Raw genomic sequence first — 21,238 nt, forward strand, 5'->3', positions numbered from 1 at the left:
CCTTCCAGTTCTGACAATATTTTGTCAGAACTGAAACATACCAGTTGCTGTCAGTTATATATCAGCACAGTCAGTTACAACTGCATGTGCAAGGTAATGCCCATGTTTCCCTATGGCTCAAGTGGGCGATATTACAGTTTAACAGTTTAACAGACCAGGAAGGTGTTATGGGGTAATGGCCATTTTCAAAATAGAGGATGGAGAAATGCATTGATCACAGTGGATAAACAGGATGCAGGAGAGTAGAAAGAAATTGATGAGTAGACTACAAAGGAGGAAAGTATGACATGTTTATGTTTATTTTGACAATTAATTTTCAGTTCAGGTTCTCTTTAAACCATATACAAAAAAAGATAGCCCGAACCTCCGATTTTTGGTTCGCGGACCGCAAACACGAACGGCCGTAAAAGTTCGGTTTGCGCGAACTTTCGCGAACCGCAATAGACTTCAATGGGGAGGCGAACTTTGAAAACTAGAAACACTTATGCTGGCCACAAAAGCGATGGAAAAGATGTTTCAAGGGGTCTAACATCTGAGTTTTTGCATGGATGAGTGGGATAGACACCAAAAGTCCCGGGGAAAAATCTGGATTTGATGCAAAGCAGCGTTTTAAGGGCAGAAATCACATTGAATGCTAAATTGCAGGCCTAAAGTGCTTTAAAACATCTTGCATGTGTATACATCAATCAGGGAGTGTAATTAGAGTACTGCTTCACACTGACATACCAAACTCACTGTGTAACGCACCACAAACAGCTGTTTGTGTAGTGACGGCCATGCTGGACTGGTGTGCACCATGGCAAGAGTGCAGGCTGTGGTGGTTTTCAAGCCCATATGGTCGCCAGGCTGTGGTAGCTCAATGATAGAAAAACAGTGACTGTCCAGCTTATCAAATTTGGTCTGTCCACAATGAAGCAACAACCTTATTATCGTGGGTGTAACCCCCCCCCCCCCCCCCCCGAGACACTCATATCGCCGTCGGTCATTGTTTCATTGTGATATGCAAGCCCCTTCACCGCGGCAAGGTACTGATCACGAAGGGGAATTTGCACATGTACGTGCCTTTTGTTTTGTTGCTGCAGCTGCAGTGCAGCCAGGAAAATTAGGCAAGCATGTACACACACCAGAAAAAGTAGTATAGCAGCTGCCTTAAAAATTCAAGAATCCACTTGGAGTCCTGGACCCTGTTGGTGGTGGCGGAGAAGGCAGTCAAGTGGCCTGTGGGCAGAGGTGCTGTGTGGGGAGCGACTTAGTCTTGGGGCAGGCAGTCACACGGCGTGCAGGCAGAGATAGTGTATGGTGACTGACTTAGTCTTCAAGCGGGCAGTAGCCCTTCCGGGATCCATGCCTCATTAATTTTGATAAAGGTGAGGTACTGAACACTTTTGTGACTTAGGCGACTTCTCTTCTTAGTGACAATGCCTCCAGCTGCACTGAAGGTCCTTTCTGACAGGACGCTTGAGGCAGGGCAAGACAGAAGTTGGATGGCAAATTGTGACAGCTCTGGCCACAGGTCAAGCCTGCGCACCCAGTAGTCCAAGGGTTCATCGCTGCTCACAGTGTCTACATCCACACTTAAGGCTACCTGCCGGTCCAGGCATTGGTGGAGGGTGGATCCGGAAGGGCCAAAATCCTGATGCTGCCTGCCTTTTATAAGGGGGAGGGGGGGCTCCAGGAGGGAGTGTAGCCTGATTGGCTACAATGTGCCTGCTGACTGTGATGTAGAGGGTCAAAGTTGACCCTAATGATGCACTATGGGGGCAAATCGAACTTCAGGAAAAGTTTGCAGTTCTCCGTGAATGCGAACCACGGAAGTTCGCCGGGAACCGTTCGCTGGCGAACCGTTCGGGCCATCTCTATATACAAAAAGATAGGCTTGTATAAGGCTCTATAAACCTGAACTGATTTTTAGCACTTCCGTCTAATATTACATAAAGATTGTCCAGTTATTATGAATGGCTATAACAATACCTTTCTTGTCTTGACAGTTCATTGGTTTCCTACGAAAATTGCAGAGCTGAACAAGTGTCACCACTTGGTTACAAAGTTTGATCCAGATCTAGATTTGGACCACCCGGTAAGTAGTGTACCTCAATATATTTTACTAAATCACTAAAGGTGGCCATACACAATATATTTTTTTTTAATTTTTTTTTATTTGAGAATTACTATCAGTTTTTCTGATTGAATGTAAATGGGAAAAATCGGAAGGAAGAATGATTGAAAACTTGAAAAAAATGGTTTGGATATATCAATCAAGACATAGAAAATATATCCCACACCATTCAATTTTCATTAAAATTGATCGGTAAAATCCAGTCTACTTATAACGATAAAAGGGAAAATTCAACCTTAAATTAAAAACAAAACCCTTATGATTTTTTCTGTACAACTGATCAGTTTTATTTGTGAAATGTAATCTTTTTATTGTATTCTGTATGACCACCGAAGAAGGATAATACTTTGACAGCAAAAAAATGGCATTACATTATTACAGACACCTGCACCATACTCCCCTATCCATTATTCATTTAGATTACCCGAATCCTAATCAATACTGCTGTCTTTGTCATCCTATTTAATAGTGGATTGAAACATAGAACAGTATTTATCACACAAATGCAGTTAAACAAACAATTACATGCAGTAGATGCAAATCAATATCTGTATGCTCAAAAGTGCATTTGCAAATGTTTAAAACAATCCCCCTTGAAAGCACTACAAAGGTATTCATCGTTTTTAATAGGCCAATTACTGGGAGCAATAATCAATACTGCTAAAAGCTTGAGCATAATTTACTGTGTTAAAGTGTTAGATAAACCATTATTTAGTTCACAAAACATGCACTTATGTCAATCTCATGTCAATCTTCTTGATGGTAAGAGCATCAATCAATTATTTGTACAGGGGATGTTACTGCATAGTTATGGATGGCAACCATTCATCCAGTCGTTTATTCCTTTTAAATATATTTTAAAAACTATTATTGTGTTTATAATAGTGTTTTCAGTTTCACAGTTGTTTAAAATGAAAATATATTTTCCAAATCAAACAACTCTACTGGAAGTCAGTCTTCATTTTGAACAGAATAAGGATGCTCAGGATTTGAACACTGCAGGTACTAGGGCAAGGGAACATAGCTTCAATTCACTAAGACACGTTCAGTAAAAAAAATTAAGGGTTGGTAAAATGCCCCATTTGGGCCCATATGCAATTACTTTTTTCTTCTGAGTTTTCTCTTAGTTGATATTTTTACACCTTGTCAAAATAATGGCTCATTTGCAATATGCAGAGATGTACAGAGGCGCCAGTAGGATAAAAGTCACTAAAAACGTTTAAAACGTTTGGGATGCGGTGGTGGACCAGCCAACCCAAAACAGACATAAGTACTGTCGATTAAAGTAATAAACAATTTATTCATATACTCCTAAGACAAGTTGCAACGCATTTAGCAGGCAAGATCCCGCTTCCTTAGGCAATAAACAACAGGAGTGATACACAGCATGAGTCCCAAATTTGCTTGGCACCCTGGTTTGTAAGTATATTACTTACGTTTAACATCACTTCCTCCATTCTCCAATACATACTACACTATATTGGGCTCTTGGTTTTCTACCTTTTATATCTTTACAACCTTATGTGCAATAAACTTTTTCTCTTGAGTTTTTCCTGTTACATTTTTACACCGTGTCAGTAAAATGCTTTTTAAACCAACAAGCAAGAAAATACTCAAAATAATTTTGATCGTACTTTTTCACCAACTTTTTGATACTTTTTTCAGTTTCAAAGTACTGAAAAGGTATTTTAATGAGAAGATGAAAAATGATCTCCTAGGGGAAAATTTTGAAGAAAAAGTTAATTGAATATGGGCTTTGGTGTTATGGACCTTTTTCCCCAAATCACTAGTGATGAGAACAAATTTTGCATAATCGTAATTTTGCATCGCAATCCGCAATCATGATGCAAAATTGTAATGCATATTTTCAGTTAAAATCGTAATTAATTTCATTTGTAAATGTAATCAGGAACCGTAATTTCGCAATTTTATTTAATTTTCAAGTAATTTTGTGCTAACAATTTTAAAAATGCAAGAGAAAAATGATTTTTTTTCATTTTTTCTGAGTTTAAAAACCATCTTTTCTTTGTATTTTTACAAATTAATTTTCTCAAAAACTGCAACTTTTTTTGAAAAATTGCTACATGCGTTCCAATTTTGGTGATAGCATGTACAGGGCTTTACTATAAACCTCTAAAGTCAGCACAAAATTATGTAAAAATTACACAAAAATTAAGTGAAATTAAGCAAAATAACGAAATGCATTACAGGAAATCAGTTGAATGTCCAATCGTAATTACCTATGACAGGAAAAATTGCCGTAACATTTTGTGTAATCGTAATAAGCAGATTACGATCATCTCTAACATTCACTAAGATTTTCACACATATTGTAATAGTTTGCTAACTTACCAAAAAACTGAAAGAGAATTCACGAAGATTTTTACTTCATGCAATATTTCATTCTGGATTTTAAGGAATCATGCAGTATTTCATTTGGTATGCGAAATTTCGCATTTACACAAAATGTTTTCATACCGCTCGTTTTTCATAATTATGATCATTTCCGTAACGGGAACAAATTAGAATTTTGTGTTTAACATGGAAATTCGTCCACTCTCGTAATTGTGTTCCAGTCCAGAGCCATCTGATACATTTAAAGTGACAGCACGTGCAGGGACTTTTGCATTATGAGATATTGCAAGGCCCAAAACCAAGTGTCTCAGCATGCATGGCCGCTAAGTGCACTCTGACAAAGACAAAGGGCTCTATTCATAAAACATTCCCGCATGCTTACCGCTGCAAACAGCTGACTTTTCCGACCTATTTAGCAATGTGTTCATTCTTAAAAGCTGTTTCCGCATGAAAAGATACAATTCGTGAGCAGTGCGGGGAAATTACCGCCTTGTGCGGAGATTATCACAACACATGTCATTGAAGGTTAATTCATAAAGATTAGAGCAGGTGGAATGTGTGTGGAGAAACCCAGCTGTTTAGATAAGGCGATAAGCCAGGGGTAACAGTCAAGATAACAGCAAGTGAATGAGAAAGGCCTCCCAGGCAGCTGCAGTGAGAGGAGAGCAGACAAGGCATTCCGTAATACCAAGGCTGTGGTTTTTTATCCCCTTGGGTACCTGTTTTCAGATACATTTCACATCAGAAAGCCTGCATGTGTAACATTTATTGAAGTTCTTCCAAGCTGCAGCAATTAAATAGATTGATTAGGAAGATTAATAGACAGATTCAGTGCAGATTCAGGAGAAAGAGAGGCAGAAAATGCACATGTAAAGGGATGCTGGGGCTGCCTCCTTTATACTAAGGGCTCTTTCACATTAGGGCAGACTTTGTGCGTTAACGCAAACGGAAGCCATTTGTGTTAACCAAGGTAAGATGAAAGTCCATAGACTTTCATTTTACCTTTCACACTCGACACTGCGTTTCGATGCGTTGCGGTTCCGACGCACCCGGGCGCAGTTTTTCCTCCAATGCACCCACGAGCCGGCGTTTTCCGTCGGGTTTAATTACCAGCTACTGCCGCTGAGTGCGTCGCACCGCAGATACCCGACGACACGCCGCAGGCAGACAACGCGTGCAGGAGAACGGCTCCTGTTCGCGTTGTCTGATGTGAAAGAGCCCTAAGGGTGTCTCTGAAGGAGAAAATGTATCAACTCAGCCAGCAAATGTAACAACTCACAGCCAGTTTAGTGCGGGAATTCCCCGACCTATTATCGCAAGTGTAAACATTTATATGAATTAGCACACAAAAGTGTAAAATACCGATGCAGTGTTTTCCCTCCAAGATTTTTTTTACCACAAATGTTTTATGAATAGAGCCCAAAGTGGTTGCAATTAGAGCCTCTTGATACATTTAAAGTGACAGTACGTGCAGGGACCTTTGCATTATCAGATATTGCAAGGCCCAAAACCAAGTGTCTCAGCATGCATGACCGCTAAGCATGGGCGTCCGCAGAAAATTTTCCAGGGGGGGGCAAAAAGTGGGGAGTTAAAAATTTGGGCTGGTGTTGTGTGGCGCGCGTAGCGCGCCAAAAAATGGAGCTACGTCATGCGGCGCGCGTAGCGCGCCGCGCCGAAAAATGGGTGTGGTCATGAACCAGAATGTGGGTGTGGTCGTGGGTGGAGACAAGTTTACATGAACTAAGCAATGGTGGGACATTAGATTAGGACAATGGTGGCGAACCTTTTGGAGGTCGAGTGTCCAAACTGCAAAGTCACTTTACTATCACAAAGTGCCAACAGCAATTTAAACTAAATACAAACGTTTTAACTCATACATGAACATTATGGAAAATTAAGTTGAAAATAAACTGTGAAGATAAACAATTTCATCCATCGTACTCCTGAAAAAAATTATTCATTTTTTTTAGAACCTCCCAGTTTCATTTTCTGTTTTAAAAAGCAGAAAAAGTAGGTTTAATGCTATTGTCTCATATGATGATGATTCAGCTTTTTCCATAGTCTCGCAGTTAGCAATCATGTGACCCCCAACAAGACAAATTCAGCAATCATGAGGCCCCCCCCATCAAGACAAATTCAGCAATCATGAGGCCCCCAACATGACCAACTCAGCAATCATGAGGCCCCCAACAAGACAAATTCAGCAATCATGAGGCCCCCAACAAGACAAATTCAGCAATCATGAGGCCCCCAACAAGACAAATTCAGCAATCTTGAGGCCCCCAACAAATCATGAGGCCCCCAACAAGACAAAGTCAGTAACCATGAGGCCCGCAACAAGACAAATTCAGCAGTCATGAGGCACATAAATAGACAGCTTTTCACATAAATAGGCAGAATGCCCCCTTAATATGTAGACACCTCTCACCTGGCAGCAGTTCCCCAAAATACACTCAATCTGACAGCAGTGGTTCCCCAAAAATAGGTAGCCCCAGGTCTATAGGTGTCCCCAGAATAGGTGGCCAGCGGTATAGATGTCCCCAGAACTGGTAGCCAGGGGTAGAGATGTCCCCAGAACAGGTAGCCAGGGGTATATGTGCCCAGTATATGTAGGCACGGGTATATGTCCCAGTATATGTAGGCAGGGGGTATATGTCCCAGTATATGTAGGCAGGGGTATATGTCCCAGACAGTATATGTAGGCAGGGGTATATGTAGGCAGGGGTATATGTCCCAGACAGTATATGTAGGCAGGGGTATATGTCCCAGACAGTATATGTAGGCAGGGGTATATGTCCCAGACAGTATATGTAGGCAGGGGTATATGTCCCAGACAGTATATGTAGGCAGGGGTATATGTCCCAGACAGTATATGTAGGCAGGGGTATATGTCCCAGTATATGTAGGCAGGGGTATATGTCCCAGACAGTATATGTAGGCAGGGGTATATGTCCCAGACAGTATATGTAGGCAGGGGTATATGTAGGCAGGGGTATATGTCCCAGTATATGTAGGCAGGGGTATATGTCCCAGACAGTATATGTAGGCAGGGGTATATGTCCCAGACAGTATATGTAGGCAGGGGTATATGTCCCAGACAGTATATGTAGGCAGGGGGTATATGTCCCAGTATATGTAGGCAGGGGTATATGTCCCAGACAGTATATGTAGGCAGGGGTATATGTAGGCAGGGGTATATGTCCCAGACAGTATATGTAGGCAGGGGTATATGTCCCAGACAGTATATGTAGGCAGGGGTATATGTCCCAGACAGTATATGTAGGCAGGGGTATATGTCCCAGACAGTATATGTAGGCAGGGGTATATGTCCCAGACAGTATATGTAGGCAGGGGTATATGTCCCAGTATATGTAGGCAGGGGTATATGTCCCAGACAGTATATGTAGGCAGGGGTATATGTCCCAGACAGTATATGTAGGCAGGGGTATATGTAGGCAGGGGTATATGTCCCAGTATATGTAGGCAGGGGTATATGTCCCAGACAGTATATGTAGGCAGGGGTATATGTCCCAGACAGTATATGTAGGCAGGGGTATATGTCCCAGACAGTATATGTAGGCAGGGGTATATGTCCCAGTATATGTAGGCAGGGGTATATGTCCCGGTATATGTAGCCAGGGGGATATGTCCCCAGAAAAAGTGGCCATGTGTGCAGGAGGAGGGGAGCAGCGGAGAGAAGAGGGAGAGCTATGGGCACTCACCTTAGGGGGCTCTCCCTCCCTCTCTCGCTCTCCCCTCCGGAGTCCGGAATGAAGTGTGCAGCGGCTGGCAGCGGTGGGCGGAACTTACCTCCTCTCGTCGCACGCGCCGGATGGATTAGCCGCTACTCTGGCCTGATCCAGACCAGAGTGCGGCACCAGAACTTCCGGCGCAGGAGCGAGAGGAGGTAAGTTCCGCCCACCGCTGCCAGCCGCTGCACACTTCATTCCGGAGGGGACAGCGAGGGAGAGAGAGACCCCTAAGGTGAGGGAAGGGGGGGGAGACGTCCGCCCTTCCCCACTGTGCCCATAGCGCTCTCTCTCTTCTCTGCGTGTTCCCCTCCTGCTGGCTGCACGGGCACGCGGCCAGGGGGGGGCAGCGGGCGGCCAGGCTCGGGCAGATGCCCGGTTTTGCCATATGTGCGGACGCCCATGCCGCTAAGGCTTTGTTCACATCTAAAATCGAAATTGCTGAGGCCAGCGGTTTTTGATTTTTTGCACAATCCCCCCCCCCCCCCCCCCCTCCCGGCACTCACCTGCGCACTTTAATTTTGTATAAAACGCTTTTCTAAGCACTTTTGCGGTTCTGTTTGTTCACTTCCTGATGTCAATCAATCAATGGTACATGCAGCTGTTTAGTGAGCAGATTGGGATCAAAGCACTCAGATGTGAACACTCTCATAGGGAATCATTGCACAAGCGCTTTTAGGGCTATTTTGAAAATTGCCGGCGATTAACCACCCTGGCATTCTATTTCCCCAGGATTTCCGTGCACAAATTGGTACACTTAATTTGCATAACCTTTTTCCTGTAACTTACCAAAATGAGTCAAGCAAGAGTTTAGTATACAATATGAGTATAATAAAAGCGGCAAACACAAATTCTTGTCAAAAATAAAATAAAATGTATTAATGACAAACAGAAATAGCTTTAAATCAATGCAGTAATAAATAATAAGTAATACAAATAAATAAATGCAGTGATATGCTGAAAATAAAGGCAAAAATAAATGGAGGCAGAAAAACAAATGCATGGTATAACTCAAAATACCTCCTTCGTATGATAAATTTTGAAACAAGGTATAGCACAAAGTGCAACGCCACAGTCCGGACAATTTCTCCTTACGCACTTTTTTACCTTCAGGGCCTTTTTTGGAGCAGCAGACCGCACACCTTTTTGTAGGTTGCAGCTTTTGTGCGGTCGGGGGCAAAAATTCAGGAAAGTGGCGTCCAGTCAGTCTCTCCAGATTTAAAACATATGAGGCTCTGTGCCCCACTCTACTGGACTCCGGTGGGGGGTGCTTCAGGTAAATGTTTTCGCACAACTGCCAAATGAAGTCATGGTGTGCAACAGGCCTTTCACTGTTTTGTTTGAACAGCACATAGGCATTCCACATGCACTGTTCCAGGAGGTGCCTAAAATTTTTCTTATAGTATTTTTTTTGCTGCTTCCGGACAGCCGGATAAAAGGTCATGGCAGCATCAGCCCTGTCCACACCTCCCATGGTGTGGTTGTAGTCCACTATAGCTTGTGGCTTGTCCACCTCCCTGCTACCTCTGGTGGTGGTGTGCACGGTAGCAGCGTTGTGCACGGTGCTGAGGATGCACACGTCCCGCTTGTCCTTCCACCGCATGGCCATCATTTTCCCCTTGTGCCTGGCAACAATTTCTCCCTTTTTCAAACGCCTGGCAGAAAAGGCCGGTGGAAGTTGGCGCCGGTTGGGTCTTATTGTGCCGTATGAATCCGTCTTGTGCTGTATCAGGTAGTTACAAAGTTCAGGGGAGGTATAAAAGTTGTCCGTTGTAAGACAGTACCCCTGATCCAGCAACGGCTCAATGAGAGTGAGCACAGATGAGGTAGCCAACCCATACTCACAGAACTGGGGACCAAACTTTGTGCCTTTGCCCGTGTACACGATAGAGTTCCAGATGGACTTGGACTCACAAAGCATGAAGGACTTGATCCCAAAGCGGGCCCTTTTTGATGCGATGAACTGCACCCAGCTGAGTCTTCCCTTGAAGGCCATGAAACTTTTGTCGACTGTGACGTCTCGATCTGGTGTGTAGGCATTCCGGAAATTGCCTACCATCATCTGGTAGATGTCCCAGATCTTCTTCAGCTTGGGTGCAGGATGGGTGGCCTCATCAAAGTCCTCGTTGTTGCCGAAGTGCAAGAACTTCATGATGAGGCTGAAGCGGTACTCCAGCATCACACAACCGAAGAACGGAGTGGCAATCATCCGGTTGGTGGACCAGTACCACTTCTGCAGCAGCTTACCAACCAGTCCCTAGAGGAAGATGAGGCTCAGGAACAACCAGATGTCATCCCTGGTGACAGGTTCCCACCTCCTGCTCCTGGACAACCTGCTGAAAGGAGCACCCTGCTGCTGCGCTGCATAGCGGTTGGTCTCCTCTATAATCCGCTGGATGACATCCTCGGTCAGGAAGAGCTCCAGGTAGGCCAGCGGGTTGTGGTCGCAGTTGCGCTTCTGCCCAGGTACCCCAGTGAAAGGAAACCTGGGTGGCGGAGGTCCAGGCTCTCCAGCTCACACCATGTGCGCACAACAACTGGCTCCTCGATGTCGCTGTCACTTGTGGCATCGGTCTCTGATGATAGATCCGCAGGAACGTCACTGTCGGTAGATTCCTCCGCCACAGACTCGACATCACTGCCGCTATCCTCAAAGACGTCCATCAGCTCCTGGTCACATAGACGCCTCCGGGAGGACGAAGCCATGACTCCAAACAAGATACGGGGTCAGCAGCAAGAAAAAAAAAAACACAGCAAAAGCAATCACACAGAAATCACAGCGTCTTTTGAAAGACTAGCAAAACTGCAACACTGTATGAAGCAAAGGCAGGAAAATCACTCAAAGCACAGCAATCACCAAAAGTAGCTGACAAGCAGACTAGCAATGGGACACCAGTGACTCTGAAAGAGAAAGAATCAGTAAGCAGCCCACCCTTTTTATACTATGATCAGGTGTTATTTACTAAACAACTTTGAATCAGTGTATCATGATTGGTGTTACTTTGTAATTGTATTATGAATCACTTTATGATGCAATTCATGCGCCGGCCAGCAGGGGGCGCATGATGATCGTCACAGGAGGAAGCTGGGCATCGCCATCTTGCTGATGCGGAAATCCTCCCCACGGAGAGACACAGGGAGCCCGGGAGGGTAGACCACACAGCCCGCAGAGCCAGCACAGACAGCGGGATGTAGCGGACGCGCCGCCGATCGCAGCGGTAAGCCTCTGCAACAACATGACGAGCTCAGCTCGTCATTACCACTATTTACATCGGCGGTATGGACGAGCTCAGCTCGTCCATACCGCCAGGCTGGTTAAAAAAAGGTGAAAATGCTCTAGGTGTGAACAAGCACCTTGACAAAGAGCACCTGTCTTAGAAGTGGCTGCAGGTAGAGCTTCCTGATATATTTAAAGCGACAGCACGTGCAGGGACCTCTGCATTATCAGATACTGCAAGGCCCAAAACCAAGTGTCTTAGCATGCATGGCTGCTAAGTACACCTTGACAAAGAGCACCTGTCTTAGAAGTGGCTGCAGGTAGAACCTCCTGATACATTTAAAGCGACAGCATGTGCAGGGGCCTTTGCATTATCAGTAATTGCAATCAAATGAGTGACTTATTTTCGTAATTAAAATAACTTTGTTTCTATAGAAAACGCCAAGTTATGAACTTTCGTGTTAAACACAAATTTACGGCAAAATGCGAAATTACACGATGGAAATTGCACTTTCTGCTCTTTTACATTTAAAGCGTTGGTATGCATTAGTGTGCGTCAGTATGCGTTAGTACGCGTTGGTACACGGTTTTTTCCATAGCAGTGCATCATGAAAAAGATTTCAGTTAAAACGCGTATAGTGGGAACTAAGCCATAGGAAAACATGGACGTTACTTTGAAATTCAGTTGTCTTTCAGTTATAACTGAGCAACTGATTACGTGTAAAAGGGGCCTTACGGAAATTCTGAATTACGGTTTCTATGACAATTACAAATTTGCATCATAGCAGCAAAAAAAAATTTCAGCAATGCATCTACAATGAGTATACAACATGCAAAGACACGAGTTAGTGCGTAGACAGCAATGTATGATGGGCACACGTATGCACCGCACAGTAGTGTGATCAGACAATTGCATGCATTTCTGTGCCAGCACACTGCTGTACCATTTAGCATAGTTGCATGGGGTCAGCATTGCAATGAGATGGTGGTGCTATAGGTTCTTGAAAAACTCATGGTCATGGAGCAGTACGAGAGGGTGTCTGGGCCCTTACTGTAAGAAAAAAAAAAAGAAAGAAAGTAAGAAAGAAAGAAAAAGAAAGAAGATATACAGATACACGTGCAATCCTGCATTAAGATAGATACATTCTTAGGTCAGTATTACTTCCTCCTGGAAGAATTTTGAGTACCTCCAAGCAGGGGCATAAATAAAAAGACAGCAACTTGCCATTTAAATTGGTCCGCAGACTGTGTGCATGAAGGGCCCGACTTATTAACGAATTTGGCGCCAGGTATTAACGTAATTTGATAACGAGAACCATCGTTGTCAAGCTTTATTAACTATATTTACTGTTGCAAAAAACAAATGAGATATAACAACGAATAAATATTAACATTAAATGTCATTGCATCTTTCGTCAGTACTGCTTAACCCAACCCTACCCTCACACAGAACCCTCCCCTGGTGGTGCCTAAAACTAACCACTCCCCTAGTGGCGCCTAACACTAACCACCCCCCCGGTGGTGCCTAACCCTAACCCCCCTTCTGGTGGTGCCTAAGCCTAACCACCACCCCTGGTGTTGCCTAAAACTAAGCATCACCCCTTGTGTTGCATAACCCTAACCACTCCTCCTGGTGGTGCTTAACCCTAACCACTCCCTCTGCAGAAACACCCTTTTACATATATTAACGATAATACCTCCGGACGTGGTGGCGCTCCAGGAGACACACATCTCTGGAAGCAAAATAATGGCACTAAAGCGAGGTTGGGTAGGCTGGTCATATCACTCCACTTTTTCTCAATACTCACGTGGTGTTTCCATCTTGGTTAAAAAGTCACTCCAATTCCAGCCAACACACGTCAAATGTGACCAGTTTGGTAGATATGTGTTTATACACTGCAAAATTAATGGCATTGCTCTGCTCCTCCTGAACATCTATATCCCTCCTCCATACAGTGCCTTAGTTCTTCAGGAAGGAGCAAAATTTACTGCTCTCTACCCCAACGCCCAGGCACTCTGGATGGGGGACTTTAACACCGTTTGTAACGCCTCTCTTGATAGAATCCCACCTCGTATAGACAAACCCACTTCATTTGACCACCTCATTGCAGAAATGGGCTTAGTAGATGTCTGGCGCCACTTTAATCCACAGGGTAAACTTTATACATGCTACTCCTCCACCTTTAAAACTTCCTCCAGACTTGATTACTTTTTGGTGACTCCTTTGGCTCTGAGGGATGTGGTCGAGGTTGGAGCGCTGCCGCGTTTAGTGTCTGACCATATGCCAATAACTCTAACAGTGAACTGGGGCCTGAGGCCACCCTTTCAATTTTGGAAGCTAAACCCCTTTTGGCTAGATTTAATACAAACACATGACCGAATCTCCACTCACCTTGAAAACTTTATGTTTGACCACAGAGAGGAGGAAGACTTGCTCCTGGTATGGGAGACGTTTAAAGCATTTGTCAGGGGGGAAATGATTCAAGCTGTTTCGGCTTGTAAGAGTGATTCGAAGCAAAGGGAACATGATCTTATTAAAAAAATTGATGTGGCTAAAGCCCAATACATAAATAATCCGTCCCCTGACACCCTATCACCATGGCAGAGGAAATCACCCAAAGCAAACTTTTCTTCAACAAGCAGGCACATTTTGAGCAGGGTGAGAGAGCGGGCACACTACTGGCTAAGATCTCCAAAATTTACACCTCTCCTCCGGTTATTACACACATCAAAGACCCCTCCGGCACCCCAGTTTCCGTAAGTGCAGAAATAAATAATACCTTTTTTGAATATTACAAGGCCCTCTATACTAGTAAAACCCCTGCCACGCAAACAGACTCTGAAATCTTTCTCTCAGAGATTGATCTACCTAGATTAAACCCAGAACAGGTCCTACTACTTGATGCTCCCATTACCCAAGATGAACTAACTACAGCAATTGCCAGTTTTCCCAATAAAAAGGCTCCCGGTCTTGACGGTCTTCCCATAGAAATTTACAAAAGATACTCGGAGTCCATAACACCAATGCTTCTCCAGACCTATGAAGCAGCCTTCCTGGCATGCCGACTTCCCTCCTCTATGACGGAGGCTCTCATTATAGTCCTACCCAAACCTGGCAAGGACCCCCTTCTATGTGACTCTTACCGCCCGATTTCACTTCTCACAACTGACATTAAAATCCTGGCGAAGGTACTGGCCAATAGATTAAACTCAGCAATTTTATCTTTAATTCACCCTGATCAAACCGGCTTTATGCCTGGCAAAAACACTGCAATAAACATTCGCAGATTGATGACAAACATACAAGCCAATCATTTAAATTCGGGCCGCAGAGTCATCGCCTCCCTAGACATGGCCAAAGCTTTTGACACTGTCGAATGGCCGTACCTACAGGCGGTCCTTGCCAGGTTTGGCTTTGGGGAAGCCTTCTGTAATTGGGTGAAGCTACTCTACCAGGCCCCCAGGACAAGGGTGGGTACTAACGGGTGGATCTCAGCCCCCTTTTCTTTGGGTCGAGGAACCAGGCAGGGATGCCCGCTCTCTCCCCTGCTCTATGCTCTAGCTGTGGAGCCCCTAGCTTGTCGTATAAGAACTAATCCCCTGATACGTGGGCTGCGCACTGATCACACAGAAGAAAAGATCAGCCTCTATGCCGACGACACGATCCTATACCTGGAAGACCCAGACTCCTCCTTGAAGGCAGCTCTGGACACAATAGAAGCGTCCGGATACTACTCCGGCCTTAAATTAAACGCAACCAAATCAGTCCAGATGCATTTAGATGCCCCCTCTTCAACACAATCCCAGTCATCTAATTTGCTGCAGTCGGTGCAATCCTTTAAGTACCTTGGGGTATTGATTCACCCAAATCCTGTTCATTACATGGAAGCAGAAATTATACCTCTTATTTCCCTTGTACAAGCAAAGTGTAAGGCTTGGTCTAAATTATATTTAACTGTAGTGGGTAGAATAAATGTAATTAAAATGGTCCTGTTACCCAAATTGCTCTACGTCCTGCACCACTCCCCGATCTACATTCCCCAATCAGTCTTTAAAAAATTTAGGGGATCTATCCTCTCCTTTATCTGGAACCACAAGAGGCCTCGTGTTAAGCATTCCCTCCTAATAAACCCAAATGGCCTTGGGGGCCTGGCTCTTCCCTCAGTGCAGCACTACTACCTGGCGGCACAGCTCCAACACATAGCTACTTGGTTCTCCACGGAGGGCCTCTATAACCCTGAAGCCCTAGGATACAACAACAACTTATCAAAAGAAAGTATAGCCCTTGATCTCCTACGCGAATATATTCCCCCCAGTAAATCAAACAACACAATTATAGCCCAGGCCCTTAAAGTATGGAAGCGGGTAGGTGGTTTGTACAACTCCTCCACCTATGACTATCACACCCCTCTCTGGCATAACCCGCACTTTCCTGAATTCAACTCCATCCCAGACCCAATCTTTTGGGAAATAATTGGTGTTGCATTCTTAGGTAATGTAACAACTGGTCATGCCCTCACCCCCTTTACCTCCCTTCAAAACCTCCACCCCAAAATCGCATCCCAATTTTTTAGATACCTACAATTGAAACACGCCTACACTACACAATTTAAAAATGCACCAGTCCACATTGAACCCCATAATATACTACAGCTGATCGAAAAGGGCCCGACCAAACATCAAATAGGCGATATTTATAAGGAATTAATAACAAAAGAAGCATGTGATCGTACCCTCGGGTCCAAGGGAAGGTGGATTGCGGAGGGGTTGCAGCTAGAGGAAGATGACTGGGATGACGCTCTAGAAGCTGTAAAGAGGGTCTCCCTATGCGTTAAGGACCGGGCGACCCAGCTCTATATCCTGCATCAAGCCTATCTGATCCCCTCTCGTGTGGTCAAATACAATCCCAATGCTAGTAGGCTATGCCCAAAATGTAGCCTCGACTCTCCCTCCTTCTACCACCTAATTTGGACTTGCCCCCACATTTCTTCCTTTTGGAAACAAGTAATTAAATGTTTGCATGATAAGATGGGTTCCCCAGTAACACTAGACCCAATATTATGCATTCTAGGAGTTATCCAAGATGAAGCCATGCAGCCGTGTACTAAATCCTTTATTCGTGAGACTCTATTTGCGGCACGACAGGAGATAGCCTTGAAGTGGCTGTCCCCTGCCTCCCCGCTTCTTTCTAACTGGATAAAGAGATTGGATGATGGTCTGGCCTTGTGGTGCTCAAATACCCCTTTTTAAAATTCGAGTTTGGTCGAATTCGAATAGTAAATTATTCGAGGTCAGTCGAATATTCGAGTCGAATAATTTTTACTATTCGATTCGACCTCGGACTTCGAGCTCACTATTCGAGTCGGTATTCGAGCTCACTATTCGAGCTGACTATTCGAATTGGCCTTAAATAGCTTCCAACACTTGTTTTGAGGGTGAATGATGCAAGAAACATCTTTTTTCCAAGTAACAACAGCAAGTGATTATGTGGGGATGTTCCTTTAAAAAAAAATGTGGAAAGAGAAGTTGTGTCCTTAATTTTGTTCAGTAGTGTTACTGTATATACTTGTTCTTCTTCTTCTTTATCTTTCTTCTTCTTCTTCTAGATCTTCTTCTTCTATATCTTCTTCTTCTTCTTCTATATTGTCTTCTTCTTCTTCTTCTTCTTCTTCTTCTTCTTCATCATCTTCTTCTTCTTCTTCATCATCTTCTTCTTCTTCTTCTTCATCATCTTCTTCTTCTTCTTCATCATCTTCTTCTTCATCTTCATCTTCTTCATCTTCTTCTTCATCTTCATCTTCTTCATCTTCTTCTTCTTCATCTTCTTCTTCTTCTTCATCTTCTTCTTCTTCTTCTTCATCTTCTTCTTCTTCTTCTTCATCTTCTTCTTCTTCTTCTTCTTCTTCATCTTCTTCATCATCTTCTTCATCTTCTTCTTCTTCTTCTTCATCTTCATCTTCTTCTTCTTCATCTTCTTCATCTTCTTCATCTTCTTCTAATTTTTCATCTTCTTCTTCATCATCTCCTTCATCTTCTTCTTCATCTTCTTCTTCATCTTCATCTTCTCCTTCTCCTTCTTTTTCAATATCGTCTTCTTCTTCTTCACGTATTTCTCTTTTCAATTTTTTTTTAAAGAAATGCAGCTATTTTTGAGCGTAACAAATAGCTGGTGGGCGCACGCATGTTGGAAGCGCCATTGTATGTGCTCCCTGGCAGTGGAAACACAAAGACAGCAGGAGGTAAATTCAGCAGCAGGAGGAGGAGGATGAGTGTGTGGCAGCAGGCAGTCAATGAGGCAGGCAGCTCGCCGTGACATAATAGCCCTGGTACCTAGCGGTGATACCAGGGCTGTAAATAAACACAACAGGAGGTCCCAGACAGCGGTCGTGCAGCCCACATTGTGTCCAATACACAACTGGGACAACACAGTTTTCAACCCGGGCACCTCAGAAAAATTAAACCTTTTTTTTTTTTTAATGGTTTGTTTGGTTTTGGTTTTGCAACCAATATAGCTATTGTTTGACGTAATAGCTGGTGGCAGAGTGGCAGCAGAAGGTAATTCTGTGTACCCTGGCAGTGGGAAACACAGACAGACAGCAACAGCAGCAGGAGGAATGGAGGAGTAATGTGAGCAGCTATTGTTTGACGTAATAGCTGGTGGCAGAGTGGCAGCAGAAGGTAAATCATCTGTGTAGTGTACCCTGGCAGTGGGAAACACAGACAGACAGCAGCAGCAGCAGCAGGAGGAGGTATGGAGGAGTAGTGTGAGTGTGGCAGCAGGTAGGCAGCGTGACATAATAGCCCTGGTACCTAGCGGTGATACCAGGGCTGTAAATAAACACAACAGGAGGTCCCAGACAGCGGTCGTGCAGCCCACATTGTGTCCAATACACAACTGGGACAACACAGTTTTCAACCCGGGCACCTCAGAAAAATTAAACCTTTTTTTTTTTTTTAATGGTTTGTTTGGTTTTGGTTTTGCAACCAATATAGCTATTGTTTGACGTAATAGCTGGTGGCAGAGTGGCAGCAGAAGGTAAATCATCTGTGTACCCTGGCAGTGGGAAACACAGACAGACAGCAGCAGCAGCAGCAGGAGGAGGTATGGAGGAGCAGTGTGAGTGTGGCAGCAGGTAGGCAGCGTGACATAATAGCCCTGGTACCTAGCGGTGATACCAGGGCTGTAAATAAACACAACAGGAGGTCCCAGACAGCGGTCGTGCAGCCCACATTGTGTCCAATACACAACTGGGACAACACAGTTTTCAACCCGGGCACCTCAGAAAAATTAAACCTTTTTTTTTTTTTAATGGTTTGTTTGGTTTTGGTTTTGCAACCAATATAGCTATTGTTTGACGTAATAGCTGGTGGCAGAGTGGCAGCAGAAGGTAAATCATCTGTGTACCCTGGCAGTGGGAAACACAGACAGACAGCAGCAGCAGCAGCAGGAGGAGGTATGGAGGAGCAGTGTGAGTGTGGCAGCAGGTAGGCAGCGTGACATAATAGCCCTGGTACCTAGCGGTGATACCAGGGCTGTAAATAAAAACAACAGGAGGTCCCAGACAGCGGTCGTGCAGCCCACATTGTGTCCAATACACAACTGGGACAACACAGTTTTCAACCCGGGCACCTCAGAAAAATTAAACCTTTTTTTTTTTTATGGTTTTTTGGTTTTTGGTTTTACAACCAATATAGCTATTGTTTGACGTAATAGCTGGTGGCAGAGTGGCAGCAGAAGAAGGTAATTCTGTGTACCCTGGCAGTGGGAAACACAGACAGACAGCAGCAGCAGGAGGAGGAATGGAGGAGTAGGCGAGCAGCTATTGTTTGACGTAATAGCTGGTGGCAGAGTGGCAGCAGAAGGTAAATCATCTGTGTACCCTGGCAGTGGGAAACACAGACAGACAGCAGCAGCAGCAGCAGGAGGAGGTATGGAGGAGCAGTGTGAGTGTGGCAGCAGGTAGGCAGCGTGACATAATAGCCCTGGTACCTAGCGGTGATACCAGGGCTGTAAATAAACACAACAGGAGGTCCCAGACAGCGGTCGTGCAGCCCACATTGTGTCCAATACACAACTGGAACAACACAGTTTTCAACCCGGGCACCTCAGAAAAATTAAACCTTTTTTTTTTTTAATGGTTTGTTTGGTTTTGGTTTTGCAACCAATATAGCTATTGTTTGACGTAATAGCTGGTGGCAGAGTGGCAGCAGAAGAAGGTAATTCTGTGTACCCTGGCAGTGGGAAACACAGACAGACAGCAGAAGGGCAGTACACAGCAGCCCACTGTAGGTGTAAAATGTGTGGCTGCAGGCGACGTAATAGTCAAAGTGAACCAGGCTGGCTTAGTGAGCAGGAGCCAGGAGGTGGTAAAGGGTGGTAAGGCACATTAACGATGGTTCCGGCAGCCAGTTCATGTCCCCCTCTCGCCGACAACAGGGGCCAGGAACTCGCCTTCCACCCACGCCTGGTTCATCTTGAGAAACGTCAGTCTGTCCACAGACTTGTGAGACAGACGTGAGCGTTTCTCGGTGACCACGCCACCAGCTGCACTGAAGCAGCGCTCGGACAGCACGCTGGAAGGGGGGCAGGACAGCACTTCCAGGGCGTACTGCGCCAGCTCGCTCCAGATCTCCATGCGCTTGACCCAATACTCCATGGGATCAACAGGGGCATCGCTGTCAAGCCCGCTGTACGACCCCATGTAGTCAGCCACCATGCGGGTCAGGCGCTGGCTGTGACCGGAGGAGGATGCTGCTGCATGCATCTCCTCTCTAGTCACTGCTGCCGGAGCCTCTACAGTCCTGTAGAGCTCGTGGCTGAGAGACAGCAGGTCTGTGGGGCGCTTGCTGCTGCTGGATGCAGGCACCTGCTGCTGCCTCTGTGCTGGCTGCTGGACAGTGGGGGTGGAAGGCTGGGGGAAGGCTTCCTCCAAGCGCTCAACAAGGGCCTGCTGCAAGCTCCTTATTTGTTGCGCTGGGTCTCCTCCTGCAGGCGGCAGGAACTGGCTCAACTTCCCCTTGAGGCGTGGGTCCAACATCATGCTGATCCAGATGTCCTCCCTCTGCTTCATCTGGATCACCCTGGGGTCCCTGCGCAGGCACGTCAGCATGTGCGCTGCCATTGGGAAGAGGCGGGCCACGTCTGCTGGCACATCGACGTCAGTGCTGTCCTCATCCTCCTCCTCTGCCGCCTCATCCTCTCTCCACCCCCGCACCAACTCAGCTGCGCTGTGCTGATCCCCCTCATCAGCAGCCAGGTCAGGGACCTCCACCAAGTCCTCCTCCTCCTCCCCCTCAGAGGTGGACTGCGCAGCTGGTTGCCGCTCCTGCTGGTCCAAGGCTGCCGCTCCCTGTTCCAGCAAAGCATCGAGGGCCCTGTTCAGCAGAGAAACCAGGGGCACCCACTCGCAGACCATAGCATGGTCCCTGCTCACCATGTTTGTGGCCTGCAGGAAGGGAGCCAGCACAAAGCACACCTGCTGCATGTGCCTCCAGTCATCATCGGGGACGATGGACGGGATGTTGCTGGTCTTGTCCCTTCTCTGAGCTGCGGAAACAGTGGCCAGGGCAAGGTACTGGTTGACAGCGTGCCTCTGTTCAACCAGACGCTCCAACATCGCCAGGGTGGAGTTCCAGCGAGTCGGAACGTCAAGGATCAGCCGATGGCGTGGCAGATCCAGCTCCTTTTGCACGTCTTCCAGGCTCGCACAGGCTGCAGCCGAGCGCCGGAAGTGACGCACAACATTCCTTGCCGTTTCCAGCAGTTCGCCCATCCCCTGGTAGGTGCGCAGGAACTTCTGC

At 45.5% G+C, this 21,238-nt stretch overlaps 1 protein-coding gene across 2 annotated transcripts in view; it reads left to right on the plus strand.

The window, feature by feature from the left end:
• The window catches only part of TH (tyrosine hydroxylase), a 116,774-nt gene that overhangs the window by 46,050 nt on the left and 49,486 nt on the right, over positions 1–21,238 (plus strand). For both annotated transcript variants that reach the window (XM_068261513.1, XM_068261514.1), the window contains exon 4: positions 1,989–2,077. In XM_068261513.1, coding sequence (XP_068117614.1) covers positions 1,989–2,077 — 89 coding nt within the window. The remainder of the gene's footprint in view (positions 1–1,988; positions 2,078–21,238) is intronic.

The sequence above is a fragment of the Hyperolius riggenbachi genome, chromosome 11 (assembly GCF_040937935.1).
Source record: "Hyperolius riggenbachi isolate aHypRig1 chromosome 11, aHypRig1.pri, whole genome shotgun sequence".
Lineage (NCBI taxonomy): Eukaryota > Metazoa > Chordata > Amphibia > Anura > Hyperoliidae > Hyperolius > Hyperolius riggenbachi.